Genomic DNA, 13,920 nt, shown 5'->3' on the forward strand with positions numbered 1-13,920 from the left:
AACAGGGATAAGACTGAGCATCTATGGTGTTCAGCTAATAAAGCTCCAGTCGTACTCCCCGCCGATTTTTGGCCCTTGCCAGCCGACATGACAATTGTCCCCACCGATTCGGTCCGGAATCTGGGAGTCATCTTTGATAATAAACTTAGCATGGAGGGACATGTGAATAAAACCAGGGGTACCTGTTTTTTGCTCTCTGAGAGCCCACCGTAGGATATTACCAGTGTTGCCACCTCCTGCTAGAGCCTTGGTAGTTCGTAGTGTCATCCTCAGTCGCTTGGATTATTGTAATGCTCATCTGTTGGGCACTCCTGAATATCTACGACACCGTCTGTCAAGGGTGCAGATTGCTGCAGCCAAACTTAGCTTGAATAGACCTAGTAGAGCTTCTGCCTCCTTAGCACTGAAGGATCTCCACTGGCCGACGCTAAAACAAAGAATTCTGTTTAAATCGCTTTGTATTGTTTTCGAAGCTCTTCAGGGACTGAGATCAGTTCCCCTACAAAAGAGACTGAGAAGATACATTTTCAGTAGATCTCTCTGCTCTTCTTCAGCCAACCTGGTGTGCGTAACCAAGTTTAGGAAATCCTCAAAGTGGCCGGACCTTCATGGTTGGGTTGGCCCGACTTTGGAATCAGCTTCCAGCTTCACTGAGGTCTTTAACCGATTTGTTGCAGTTTAGGAAGGTCCTTAAGACCTGGCTTTTTTCCTAAGTAAATTTGAGCTTTAGTCTTGATATTGATTATCTGACCTACTATCCTTCCTGTTCTGCAGCTTTTTCAAACTCCTCGCTCCTATATCTCTCAATTTTAGTGGCTAGCGCCAGGATACCAATTGGTGACAGAACACTTTGTAAATTCTATAAATAATAATGAATAATAATAAGTAATTATTTTAAGGTTGTGTGCCTTTGCACACAATGCAGTCCTATAGGAGGAAATGTCATAAATGTACAGTCGATTTCAGGGGTCACCTTCTGGGTTTAGGGTTGTAGGGGGCCAAGGTCCAAAGTGCTACCAGCAGTTCTTCTGGAACTGCCCGGGTTTCACCAGGAGAAGGGTGCTAGTGAGGTTGGTAGCTGGGCTTGCTACGAAGGGAGGCCACCTAAAAACAGGCTGCACGTGGGGATAAGTCAGAGAACTTCCAAACGGGGCTTGGGTTGCAAGGGGTGTTGGAGCAAGGAAGCACAGCCTGTTCGGCGAAGCCCAGGCCGGGCGGTTTAGATGCAGAGTGGTTAGGTCAGCTGGACTGGGTGTGCAAAGGTGCTCCTCGTGGTTAGGGTCAAACAGTTAGCAGGGGCAAAATCAGGACAGCTGGGCCACTCACACAGTGGATCTCAGTGATGCTGACGTCCCTTGACAGCTGCTCGGTCCAGGTGCAGTGAGAATCCAAACTGGAGTCTCTCTGTTGGTGTTTGGTGCAGGACCCCTGGAGGTTGGTGCTGCACTACTCCGGTTGGTCTTCACACTCCATGGGGAGACAGATCTGACCAGAGCACGAGTACCTTCTCTTTTCCTGGTTGTCGTTGGCGTCAGTCTGGCTGGGGAGCTACAAGGCTGTGGACAGGACTCAGCTTGTCGGTACCTGGAGACTGCAGCGGAGTAGCTCCTCTACTCCAAGGGAGGCTGTAGGTGATTTTCGATGTGCTGGGAGGCTACCCAAGGCTTTGGTAGTTCTCCAGCTTGCAGGACAAGTCACTCTGTCGCAATTATCGAGAGAGTTTGCAAGCAGGCAGGGTTTTGCACCAAAAGTTCACAGCTCTTCTGCAGTTATACAGTTCTCGCTGTGCAGGGAATCTTAATCCTTCTTCTCTTGATCCATCGAATCTGAGTACTTGGATTCAGGGAAACCACCTAAATACTCAATTAAGGGGGGTTACAGGGAGTGACAGGTAGTAGCCAATGGGCTACCTACCTTTAGAGTGTCTACACCCACTGTATGAAAACTTCCTGTGGGACGTGGACATAACCCTGACCCTAGAATGTTAATTCCACCCAAATCAAGATGGGGGAGTCTAAAAAGTGGGCCCTACATCAGCCGGTCCCCTTTAGGGGTGTCCTGCTGCCCAAATATGGGGTCAGGCCAGGGGGTCGGCATCGCCACTGTCTGGAGAGACCGGGGTTGCGTAACAAATGCAACATGGTCTTTGAAACTTCCCGCTCTGGAAAGACTCATCCTGCAGGGTGGATGTGTAAACACTTCTGGCCAGAGCAGGCTTTGTTGCCAGCCTCCAAGAGAGATGACTCTCACCTCAGGGGGTCAGGTAATTGTCTAGGACGGCTGGCTGGCTGGGCGGAACGAGTCAGTAAGTACACTAGTAGGCAGTAGGTTTTCAGGGGTCACCTGTAAGGTCGCCCTCTAGGTGCATTTCTTAATAAATTCAACACTGGCATCAGTGTGGGTTTATTAAGACAAGATGTTTGGTACCAAACATATGGGGTTACAGTGAAGCCACCATGTAGCTGGGGAACTCATAAACACGAGTGTCCAGTGCATGTTTTCTGTATGGCTTCCATGTGCACTTGTGATATCTAAGGGTGAACTTAAATATCACAAGGACACATCCACTCATGCAGATATGCTCACACATTGGTATAGTGCGCCCTGCCTTAGTACTGTTAGGCCTGCTGTAGGGGAGATTTACCTATACCACATGCAGTGCTGGTAGACATGGCACACTGGGATGTATGCCATGTCGACTCTTTGTTTTTCTCTGCACCAAGAAAAGCAGGCTGCAGTGGCAGTTTGCATGAGCTTGGTGAAGGAACCCTTAGAGTGGCACAATTCGTGCTGCAGCACTTAGAATCCCTCTTTAGTTCCAATGCCATGGGTACCAGGGGTACCACTTATAAGAGACTTGCATGGAGCCTAAAGTAGTGCCAATTGTGGAACAGTTCTACAGTTTGCGGAAAGAGTACTGGGGACCTGGTTAGCATGAACCCAGTACACTTTCAGCCAAAGTTGCATCAGATATAAGCAAAAAGTGGGGTAACCATGTCACAAAGTGGCACTTTTCTGCACTATATATTAACAGAGGTCCTCTAACCGGGGCAAACATCTTTTGAGCCCCTTCTTCCATTTAATTAGGCACTGACGGACACCCTATTAGGGGCTTGGGTCCAACCTTGTTCTGATCCCCCGTCAATCAACAAATTGCCAGCCATTGCCCTGCTCAATGCAACTCTGCTTTTCTCTCGCAGCACCCTCCCCCCCCTAAGTCTAGTGATGCAAGCCTTCAAAGGGAGGTCTAACTACAACACCTTTTCTACCAGTCCCCCAGCAGGAAATTTAAGTGGGCCGAAGCGTTTTGGAAACAAGTGTTTTACTCTACCAGCCTGGCATCCTGATCAGTTAATGCCAGCTGCTTGTTGAAACTCTTTTCTCGTGCTCTTTGGGACTTGGTGGCAGAACTTCTCCCTGATGTGCCTAATGATCTCCAATTTGTTCTCGCTCAGATGATTCTGGATGGTTGTAATGCAACAAAGTTCACCATTTGTTGTGTTTGGACATCACTAACTCCAACAGGCGGGCCATCATCTCCAGTGTTGCCATTCACCGCCATGCGTGGGTGTGGTCGACTGGGTTATGAGGCTATGTCCAGTCCTCCCTGATGGACATGCCCTTCAGTGGGACTCGCCTCTTTGGAGACAAGGCTTATCTCGCTCTAGAATGTTTTAAAGAGAGCAGGGCTACAGCTAGCTCTCTGGGCCGGTCCACCTCAATCACAACACTTCTACAGCACCTTTCACGGCTTTGGCATAAGTGCCACATACTGCCAGCCTGTCCAGCCTCCACAAGGAACCCAGCAGTTTTGCGGTCAACAAGGCACTTCGCTCTAGAAATGGCTGTACCGCCAGGGAATGTTCCTGGTGAAGAGCTACCTGGCGAGCTCTTTGAATGCCAGGGCATCAGTCGTTGGTGCCTAGCAGATCACGAGTGGTAATTACACCTGAAGATGGTACAAGGCTTCTTCAGCAGATGTGGATAACCTTGGCTTGATCTGTTTGCCACGCTGGCAACATGAAATGTTGGCACTTTTGTGTGTTGGAGTTTCCAAGTGTCTCTCGCTCAGAGAAGTGTTGTGCCTCAAATGGAACTCTGGACCCCTGTATGCCTTTGCGCCAATACCACTCTTGCCCTGAGTTCCCAAGAAGATCTGGATCGATTGGGCCCAAGTCATTCTAGTTGTTCCAGACTATGGTATTCAGAACTCCTGGGCATGAGCATATGTCCTCCTATCAGGCTGCCCCCTCAGGTAGGACCTGCTGTTGCAGCAACAAGGCAGGGTTCTGCACCCAGACCTTTGCAATCTCCACCTTTATGCTTGGAGATTGAGCGGTGACAACTAAACACCTTTGACCTTCCCCCAGAGGTGGTTAATGCCATCTTGGCAGCCAGGGGTCCCTCAACGGAAACTGTATTTGCCTGTCATTGGAACAACTTTGTGCTTTAGTACAGTGCATGCCAGATTGACCCTCTCCAAGCCAAGTTATCCTACGTTCTGTTGTTTTTTTTGCCTCTCTCATATGACAAGGCTTTACTTTGGGCACTGTTATGGGTACTCTTTCGGCCTTCTTAAATTTGCCAGATCAGCCCTCCTTGTTTAAGTCACCAGTTGTGATGCAATTTTTTTAAGGGCTACAACATATGTTTTCACCATCTCCCTTTCTGATGCCCCAACGGGACCTTAATCCAGTCCTCACTTATTTGATATAAACTCCGGTTGTGCCAATTCACAGCTGTCCCTTACTTAACCTTTCTATTAATACAGTGTGCACCGTTACCATCAACTCAGCACTGCGTAGGAGTGTGTTTCAGGCTTTTTGTGTCAATCCACCATATACTACTTTATTCTCAGACAAACTAGTTCTGCGGAAGCGATCATCATTTCTACCAAATGCTGTGACACCATTCCATGTTAGTCAGACTTTAACCCTGCCTGCATTCTATGCTCCACCTGACCCCTCTAAGGAGGACGAGGAGAGGCTCCATCACTTGTATCCCAAAAGAGTGCACAGCTTTTACATTGACTGTACCAAGGTACGCTGGGTCGACGATCGTCTCTTTGTGGGATTCTCTGGAGCAAGGCGTTGCTGAAGAAAAACATTTCCTGCTGGATCGTACTCTGCATTAAGATCTGCTAAGCACTGGCTAAAAAGCAGCCTTCAGAAGGACTGCTTGCTCATTCTACCAGGGCCAAAGGAGCTACCACTGCATTAGTGTGCATGCAGGGTCCCTGTCCTAGATGTATACCAGGCACCTAGGTGGATGTCCCTCCGTACGTTCACGTTGCACTATTGTCTGTACAGTTTGATTTGCTGAGTGGGGCATTTTGCCTGCTTGGTCCTGCAGGACTTTCTGGTTTGAGTCCATTTACAGTCCCACCTCCAAATAGGTTCGACTTTGGTATCTGTTCAAAATGTGAAGGATCTGCGGCTATAAGTCTCTATCAGAAAACCAAGTCACTTGCCTTCAGTAACAATCTTTCTAGAAGACACTCTATAAAGCCACAGATTCTTCACCGTCCCTTTATCCTTCCCGTTCTGTGATTGGACTCTATCCATTAATATGATCTCAGGTCTAGGAATCTGCACACTAGTCATAACTAATTTGCTCTTGGAACTCTGTTTCTGGGGGATAGCCTCGAAAGCAAATTACATTAGCAGGCTGGGTGACACCTTTATAGGCTCTGCATATCATTTCTGTCGGCACAGCGAGTTACTGCTGAAAAGTTTCCAGAACCAGTTTGTTGAATGAGGAATATTCAAAAGGTGAGCAATCTGCGTCTAGATGGAGTCACTACCAGAAAGAGTGTTACAGAAGGAAAGAAACGTATTCTACATTTTCAGTGTAGGTGAAACTATTTGCTCCGAATCACACGGCGGTCTGGTCAAAAGCTGCAGCTGGGATCAGAATCCATGTCTCTTGAGGTTCAAGGTCACGGACTTCATCACTAGACCACAGCTATCTATCTCTATGGCAGGCACTATGTTTAGGATCATGTGTAGACACTAAAGACTATTCTGGATGGAATATGGGGCCCAAGGTGGAAAGGTGCAATGCAGGTTGTGGTCTAAGGGTGTGCTTCAAAGAGGCAATTAAGATCATGCAGGTAAATGTAGCATTTGTAAGGACATGCAACTTTCCCTCAGGATGGATGAGGACAGTCTGAGATTTTAAAGCTGGAGGCAGACGTGCCTTGCCTCAGGACACCTCTGAAATGAGGTGCTAGTCTGTGGCTCTGAGAAGTTTGGCTGTGACTAGAGATGGCCAGTTTGGGAGCTCTCTAGTCTGCTTGCAGTAATATAGATACCTTCTAGATGTTACATTGGTCCTTAAGTAGGATGCATGCTGGAAGATGGGTGAGGGATTGTGGGAAGGATGCTCATGGTAAGGGGGGGTCACATGGTCCTGTTTCTTTTGGCCTTCGGAGAGGCAAGTCACTGCAGGGATGATCGCACGAGGGAAGCTTGGCGATCAAAGAATAAAAGCTAAAACAAAAAAGACCTAGTAAGGGGGTACTGTGGATCCAAATTCAAGCAGGACAGTAATTGGGGTGCAATAGGTCCCTTGCACTGCTAGGTCACGGTGCCATGGAATATGCTGCTCAAACGATAGCTTCGCACCTGGGAGGCCACATACTACCCTGACTTTGAAAGCTTATTTTCAACACTTTTAAAACAGTCCATTTGACATGGCATTATTATTCAATGTTAAAATTAACCTAAATCAGAAAAAACAATGTTACTTTAGGATGAATAGTGGTGTTTTGTCATATAATAAATATCATGCGATTTTTTTTATCCTATACTTAATACCCATTTCGCATGGGCATTTGGGTTGCTCTTGTGTTTTTTGAAGTAGTGTTTTTTTTATCCTAGGCATAATAGCAAGTACAAAATCTTGAGTGCCACTTATTTTTCAATTCCAGTGTATGCCGTTGTCCTCAACCTGGCCTTTCACTCGAGCTTTCTTTGCGATTTCTCCATGGATTGAGGATAGGAACCCCGCGCCACTCTCGAGAAAACGCTTCAGATTGTAGTTGTTAAACTAATAGGGCATTAGCGACTTCACACATTTGTAAGAGCTGTCGTTAACTGGGATTCTTTCTCCTTCTCTGCTCAGCACCAGGCAGTGCCACCTACTCCTGGACGTCTTCAACTCGACGGAACACGAGCTGACCATCAGCGCAAAAAATAACGAGGATCTCGTTCTCCACGCCGGAGAGTGCCAGCGGTGAGTGCCTCCAGCAGAAGGCTCCAGATCTGTTGCACTTTTTGTTTTTTTGGATGATGATATTAATGCATGTCAATTTATCAAAAGTACTGGGGTAGCAGAAATTACATCATGCACCTTTTGGCATTCATTGACTACCTTTCCCTATTCCAGCCCCTTATCATTTTCCTATTTGCTGAATTTTGGTGGGAGGGCAAGGAGTGGAACTACAGAAAGTTAACATGGCTCCAAGACATTTTACTTCCTGCTCCAGACACTACCTTAAGGACTCCTGTAACCAGGAGTCGCAAGGGAGGTGCCAGAGATATTGGCTACTACCCATAATTGACACACTTCGTGATACTGGTTGTAAGACTGATGAATAACCATTGATACCACAGAAGGTATATTCCCACGCATTGTGGATATAAATAATTGTTGCATTTTATCGACCGGTCTGCAATACACTCTTTGATCTGGAAAGCTATTTCAGTCTGCAGAATCTTACTTGTTCTCCTGAACTTGTTCTGTAGGTAAGCAAGATAGTAACAGTATGTAGTACTACACTCTGTACCTATTTCATGTAGAGGTACCCCACGTTAACTAGGCTTTATATGTGAATCTGCTGGATTGGGCCGTGGTATGTCATACCCTATCCAAGAGAAGCCAGGCCCAGTAGAATTGTAGGGGGATGCACAGATATCCCAGCATTAAGAGATGAGGCATGGAATCTCCTCCAGATGACCTTCAGCTCACCTTGTTCTGCTGGGCTATTGCCCAATCCTGGTACTGTATTTGAAATACACGGAGTGGGTTGTGGTAGAGGAGAGGACCTTTGCCTCCCTTATGGCTGCTTTCATAGATCTTCCTACCCTTAATCTACCAATTATCGGAAACACTGGCTATTTAGAGAAGGAATTGAAACCTTAGAATCTCATGCGCACTTCCCTGAAGCTGGTGCAAGCCGGCCTTGTTATAGGTGAGTGCTTTGCTGTATTTTGTGTGAGTAAAGCAGTGTGAGTTGATTACTCCTGAATCTCTTGCTATAAGGTCACCTGTGGCCGCATATCCTCAGTCACAAAACTAGAGGAGTGAGTTTTCAATGTTAACCCTTTCAAAGGTTGGAAAGTTTCCTGGGTTACCATTTTTCACTGAGTATTAAGATAATGTTCACTATAATTGAACTTAGCCAAGCTGGAAAATACATACAAATTATTTCTTTTGGGGATTAACTTTTGCAAAGCTTCCTTTGCAGAATGCCAAAAGTTTAAAAAATGTTGTCCATTCAAGTTTATTAGGTTTATTAATTTTCGGAAACCTAACTAGCTAAGCAACCTACACAAAGTTGTAAGCTTTTTACACAGATGCTTGCAAAGGTTACAAAAGAAAATAAAGGTGCATACCCCTAAGCAAAATTCATATCCCTCTAAAGCTATCTAAAAATGACGACCACGCCATTACAAGCCACATACATATACACCACATCTCCATATTCCATTCTACCGTATTTAACCTTGAGCCTCACATAAAGGCAGCAGCTAGGAGTGCCAGCCATCTGCTCAGAATTCTGCGAACTATGACACTCTTTTCGCAAATCAAATTTGAAATGATTTTCCAAGCTACAGTCATGTCAAGAGTGGAGTATAGTAATGTTTTATACATAGGCCTCAATAGCTCTCGATTTGCTCCACTCAAATGAGTCATGTACTCTTACATTCCATTAGAAGCATGAAGCACTTACATGAGTCTGTGCATCACAAGCAAAGTGCTGCAAATCTGTAACTTGGGGCCATAGGTACTAACGCATTTTCCCATAGACACAGAATGAGTAAAACTCTGATACATCTGTACCTCAGTCACTTGGAGGCAGCAAGGATGTTTGAGGTAAACCAGGGGGTTTCTCTAATTTTTCCAGAATGCAGGACACGTTGTACAGAAAAATTGGACCCTCTCCAGCAATGCTTCTAAATCTGAAATTGTCTCCCAACCCCGCAACTCTTGGGCCCGGCATTTGCAGAATTCAAAACCACCTTAAAGAAATTCTTACTGGGCCCCTGTCAAATGACTGTTTCTTATTCTAATTGTACATTCAAACATCTGGCTCATATGCCCCTTTTTTTGCTGCAGAATATAATGCTTTTCCGATTTCTTGGAAAGTGCACTGACGCCCATTTGCAGGGCTTTGATGGCGCTGTATAAAAACACAAAATAAATGTTGGTTGCGACTGAAATGCGAAATGAATGCAAACTTTGGAAGGGTAGCATGAGAGATCTCAGCAATGTCCCCTGTCTTACTGGAGTATGGGAAGTTGTGCAGTTTATCTCCTGGCAAAAGCCAAATGAATTCAAATCTAAACAATCTGAAAGCCAGGCCTCTCTCCTCTCTCCTCTGTGCCAGGCAGCTATAGATAACAGAAGCCTATAGTGTCATGTCAATCAGTGTCGCTCATTCCTCACTCACTGGCCTTCAGGGGCAACCTGCGACTTCTCTGTGCCCTCTAAATTCCCAGCAGCACTTTATTTAATGCTCCTAACGTGTCCCTCAGAGGGAAACGTACATAAAGTATGCATTTCTGTGAATATCTAATTCCAGATCTTGTGCACGACCTCCTGCTTATCCGGTGCTGGAAAATGCTTGTAGGGCTGTGTTTTTTTAACTGACAACCGCTGTCCATACACGTCTCTTGGAGACCGGTTTATATGAGGAATCTAAGAGCCGAGGTCACACGTTTAACATATGAAGCTGAGGCCAGTGCCTATGCTGTGTTATGCTGTGTTATGTTATGTGAATTTGTAGAGCCTGGCTAATCACCCATGAGGGTATCCAAGCGCTGTATCTTAGACTGCAGTAAAGCGGAGCGTTTCCCATTGCTTGCAAGCAGCGTGTATCATTGGTATGGACATGGGCACAGCGCGTGACTGTGAGTTCCATTTTTTCATCTCTTTCTCTTTGCTCCTCCCCCACGCCCCCATCTCCAGTATCCCCAGCATCCCCCATCCTCAGGTGCTCGGTCTTTTCTACATCCCTCTGATGTCTTGTCTTCAATATAATCCTTCTCAGAACATTTCTGTTTGAACAATGTCTGCTCCTCCTGCTCTGCACACTCTCCCTTCCCCAAGTCGGTTTCCATACATCAAGTGAGAGAGGACGTGGCGTTTTGACCAGAGCTGCCGACTTTGGAAGTGTGGAACCAGGTTCGAGTTTGGGTGTCGGCGCAACATCCTGTGATTCTGGGCAAATCACTTAATCTCCCAGTGCCTTAAATAAAAGTGTCGTTGTGTAACGTAACTGGTGCTCATGAAACGCGTTCCAATACCTTCAGGTCGAGTTTGCTCTAAATAAAACTGCAAAAAAAAGTGTTAACATGAGCCCTTGTTGTTTCACGATGCATAGAGCCTTCTATTTCTTTTTCTGATTCGTGCGTTTTGCATTTTGGGGTAACTACATCACAAGCACAACAGAGATTCTTGAACTGCTCTTTCTGAAAATCTTTTTTAAATGTGTTCCTCTGTATCAACATCCGTGTTTGAAATAACACATACATAAAGGGGGAAAAATACGTCCTGACTTTTTCATTCAACCATTTGAGTGGATTTTGCCTTCCAGGGGCTCGCTGCTTTGTGAATGAAAAACAACTGTCTTCTATAAAGGAACGACTTCCTTTATGTACCATTTTATGTTAATTTGCCCAAAATCTATACATTTGAATTCCTAGTTTGCCTCCTCTAGCACACATCAGTAAATTAAAAGCAAAGAACAAAATGGTTATGAGACAGGCACTCAAAGAGCTTCGAACTCAATTTATCTGCCTGCTGTTGACACCAGACATCGTACCTATTGCTTGTGGTTTCCAGCTTTATCCTTAGGTTTTTAGTTTACTTGCTTTCCAGAGATACTCATTAATGTATTTGCTGTTACAAGTTTTAGTGAGAAGGATGCAAAAAAGATTCTCCAGGCACACATAGATAGAATTGAGGTCGTGGTTTCGATAGTTCTTTTATTTTCTTGTAGCTTTATGCGCCCTTTGCCAAGACGTGGCGCTCTATTTTGACACTGTGGGTGGTGTATTAAATCACTTGTTGTTGAGATCCGTTATCTTCCATCTTCTCCACCGAATTGGGACAACATCAGATTATCTATTGAAGCCATTTGCCATGATTTACTCATGGAATAAACCTGGGATACTGAATGTTAGGCCCTGATGAAGTCTGCAGTAACAGCAACAGCCTGAGACGAAACACGTGTTGGCAAAGGGCACATAAAACTAAAATAAAATAAAAGAACTATTGAAACCACGGCCTCAATTCTATCTCTGTGTGCCTGGAGAATCTTTTTTGCTGACTCCTGGACCTCTCGAGTCAAGGAAGATTGGACGGCTCTTCCTTCTCAGAGCACCAGAAAATATTTGGACACTGAATGAACAAGACTTAGAATTTTCCTAGACATGGCAGAGTGCACTAAATAGCCTAGTCGACGCACCTCTTTTTTAGGTCTGCCTGACCCAGCGAATGCGCTGGTCTGGCGAGACTTATTGAGAGGGCTCCAAAAAGTGCTACCAGGCCAGCCTAGAGCTACAGTGCTTGTGCGTGTGCGCGCGTTGCGCTTTACCGCGATTACTTTATCTTTCGCGGCCGCTTTGATGTTCTCCGTGAGGCTTCAATAGCAGCAGTTAAAACAAGCATTGGCATAGCCAATAGGTCTCGCTTTTGGGACCTTATAAGTGTTTAGTTATGCAACTGTTGCCTGGCTAAACACTTATAAGGTCCCAAAGGCGAGACCTATTGGCTATGCCGATGCTTGTGTTTTTTATTTAGTGAGAAGGATATTCAATGGGTCCATATGCAAATCAGACATGATCCTTCTCCAGTAGGAAAGTCCAGCCCGACGTGCCAGGCCAGACCCACTCCAGATGGGAACAGAAGCAACCCCAAAGTGGGATCAGCCTATTTCGGGGTCACTTAAAGCGGGGTGCTGCTCGAAAACAAGTGGAGCGTGTGAACATGGGTCCCACGTCTGGGATGCATGCAGGAAATCTGTTATAAAAATGAAAGGCGAAGTTTGGAGAAATTTCAGCCATTTGTAAATAATCAGGGTGTCATACCAGTCTATCATTGTTTGCCCACTACGCCAGTCTAGATCGAGACCTGCTATACGCCACCCAAACTCAGTTCTTCTCGTATAGGAACAATCCCACTCGAATTGCCAGGCCCGGTCCCCTCCAGATGGAAGCACAAGCCACCCCAGACTGGCCTTGAGCTATTTAGGCGTTATCGGTGAGATGTAGGTTGTGTCCACTGGCAGAGGAAGCAATGGAGTGGAGGGGGTGTAGTGACAGGCAAGGTTGTGGCATACAGCTTTAGAGGAGCACAGGGGGAGAGAGTATTCCAATTCAAGTTCTGGATTGTCACTTGGTGCGCATGAATAGCTCTGTCCATTGCAGATTAAAATATGTTAGTGGGCGACTGCCAGGATCTAAATGTGATGACCAATGATCGTTCCAGCTCTAGTGAGATACATCAGTGGGCCAATACACCTACTGCAGATATCTGGGTGCAACTTTCAGATCACACGCTCTGTGCTGATTGAGAGGGCCAATGCATTCAACAGGAGCGGTTGTCACATAAACTGCAGGCAACACAGTGCTTCATTGGAGCCTTTGGTTTCCGGTGCTGAGCATCAACACTTAATCATCAACACAAGCACTTTTCATGAGCACCAGGTGAGGACACATCACTTTTGGGGGAGATTAAGTCATTTGCCCAGAATCACAGGCTGATGAGCCGGCACTGAGACTCGAACCTGTTTCTCCAGGTACGAAGTCAGCAGCTCTGGCCATTAGGCCACATCCCCTCCCAACTTTAGCAGTTAGTAGTTGTCTCTGTTTTAGGCGGCGCTAACAAGAGAAATAGACTGGTGCAAGCTGCCTCCTGACGAGAGCCCCGACACGTATGTTTTTTACAAATTAACCAGTGTGGCAACAGGTATCCGAGTTAAGATCCTGGCCTTTATTGGCCGCGCATGCTCTTTATTAGCCGTGCCTGAAAAAGATCTAAAAAGGAAGCAAATGCATCTTTATCATGCAGCACTGTTGTGCCCAAGGCCACTCAGTCTGCTGGCCTGTAGCACTACCTTACCAGTATCAGGACTCTATAATTCTTGCGAATGATGCAACTTATATAGAACCTACCACAGATCAGACCGGTCTTTTCGTGCACGCAAACCAAATAAAATCGCAATAACGCTCTGCTGCCCTAGTGGAGAAGTTCTGTAGACTGACGAGCCTCAGAGCTGTTAGGAATATTTCCATATAGTTGTTTTGCCTTGTGCTTGTCTATTGTTTCAGTGTCTTCAAATCCTTGGTTGGTCCCTTCGCTGTCGTCACACAGCCTCTGTTTTGGGCTGTGTTGTAATTTTAGCTCTTGTTTTACTGCTGTCTCTTCACTGGTAACTCAGACGCCAGTGGAATAAAACAATAACCATAAAAACGTAAGGTTACAGTACAACCTGGATGCTTTTTTTGACATTTGAGCTACTTTTGTTGGGTTTGACAGTGAGACTGATTTTGACATTTATAAAACTAAGTTGAAATTAATTATTATCATTGTGAAGCTATTAAGCCATCCTGCATTAATACATAGCAGGTAGGCGCTGTGTCAGTTTTATTGAAAGTCTCTTTTTCCACGGGTACATTTCCACAAAGAAAA

General features: G+C 45.6%; 1 protein-coding gene across 3 annotated transcripts in view; it reads left to right on the top strand.

Moving 5' to 3' along the window:
• The window catches only part of TRAPPC9 (trafficking protein particle complex subunit 9), a 2,530,995-nt gene that overhangs the window by 1,422,991 nt on the left and 1,094,084 nt on the right, over positions 1-13,920 (top strand). For all 3 annotated transcript variants that reach the window (XM_085604860.1, XM_085604858.1, XM_085604859.1), the window contains exon 20: positions 7,126-7,236. In XM_085604860.1, the coding sequence (XP_085460986.1) occupies positions 7,126-7,236 (111 nt within the window). The remainder of the gene's footprint in view (positions 1-7,125; positions 7,237-13,920) is intronic.

The sequence above is a fragment of the Triturus cristatus genome, chromosome 5_1 (genome assembly GCF_964204655.1).
Source record: "Triturus cristatus chromosome 5_1, aTriCri1.1, whole genome shotgun sequence".
NCBI classification, from domain to species: domain Eukaryota; kingdom Metazoa; phylum Chordata; class Amphibia; order Caudata; family Salamandridae; genus Triturus; species Triturus cristatus.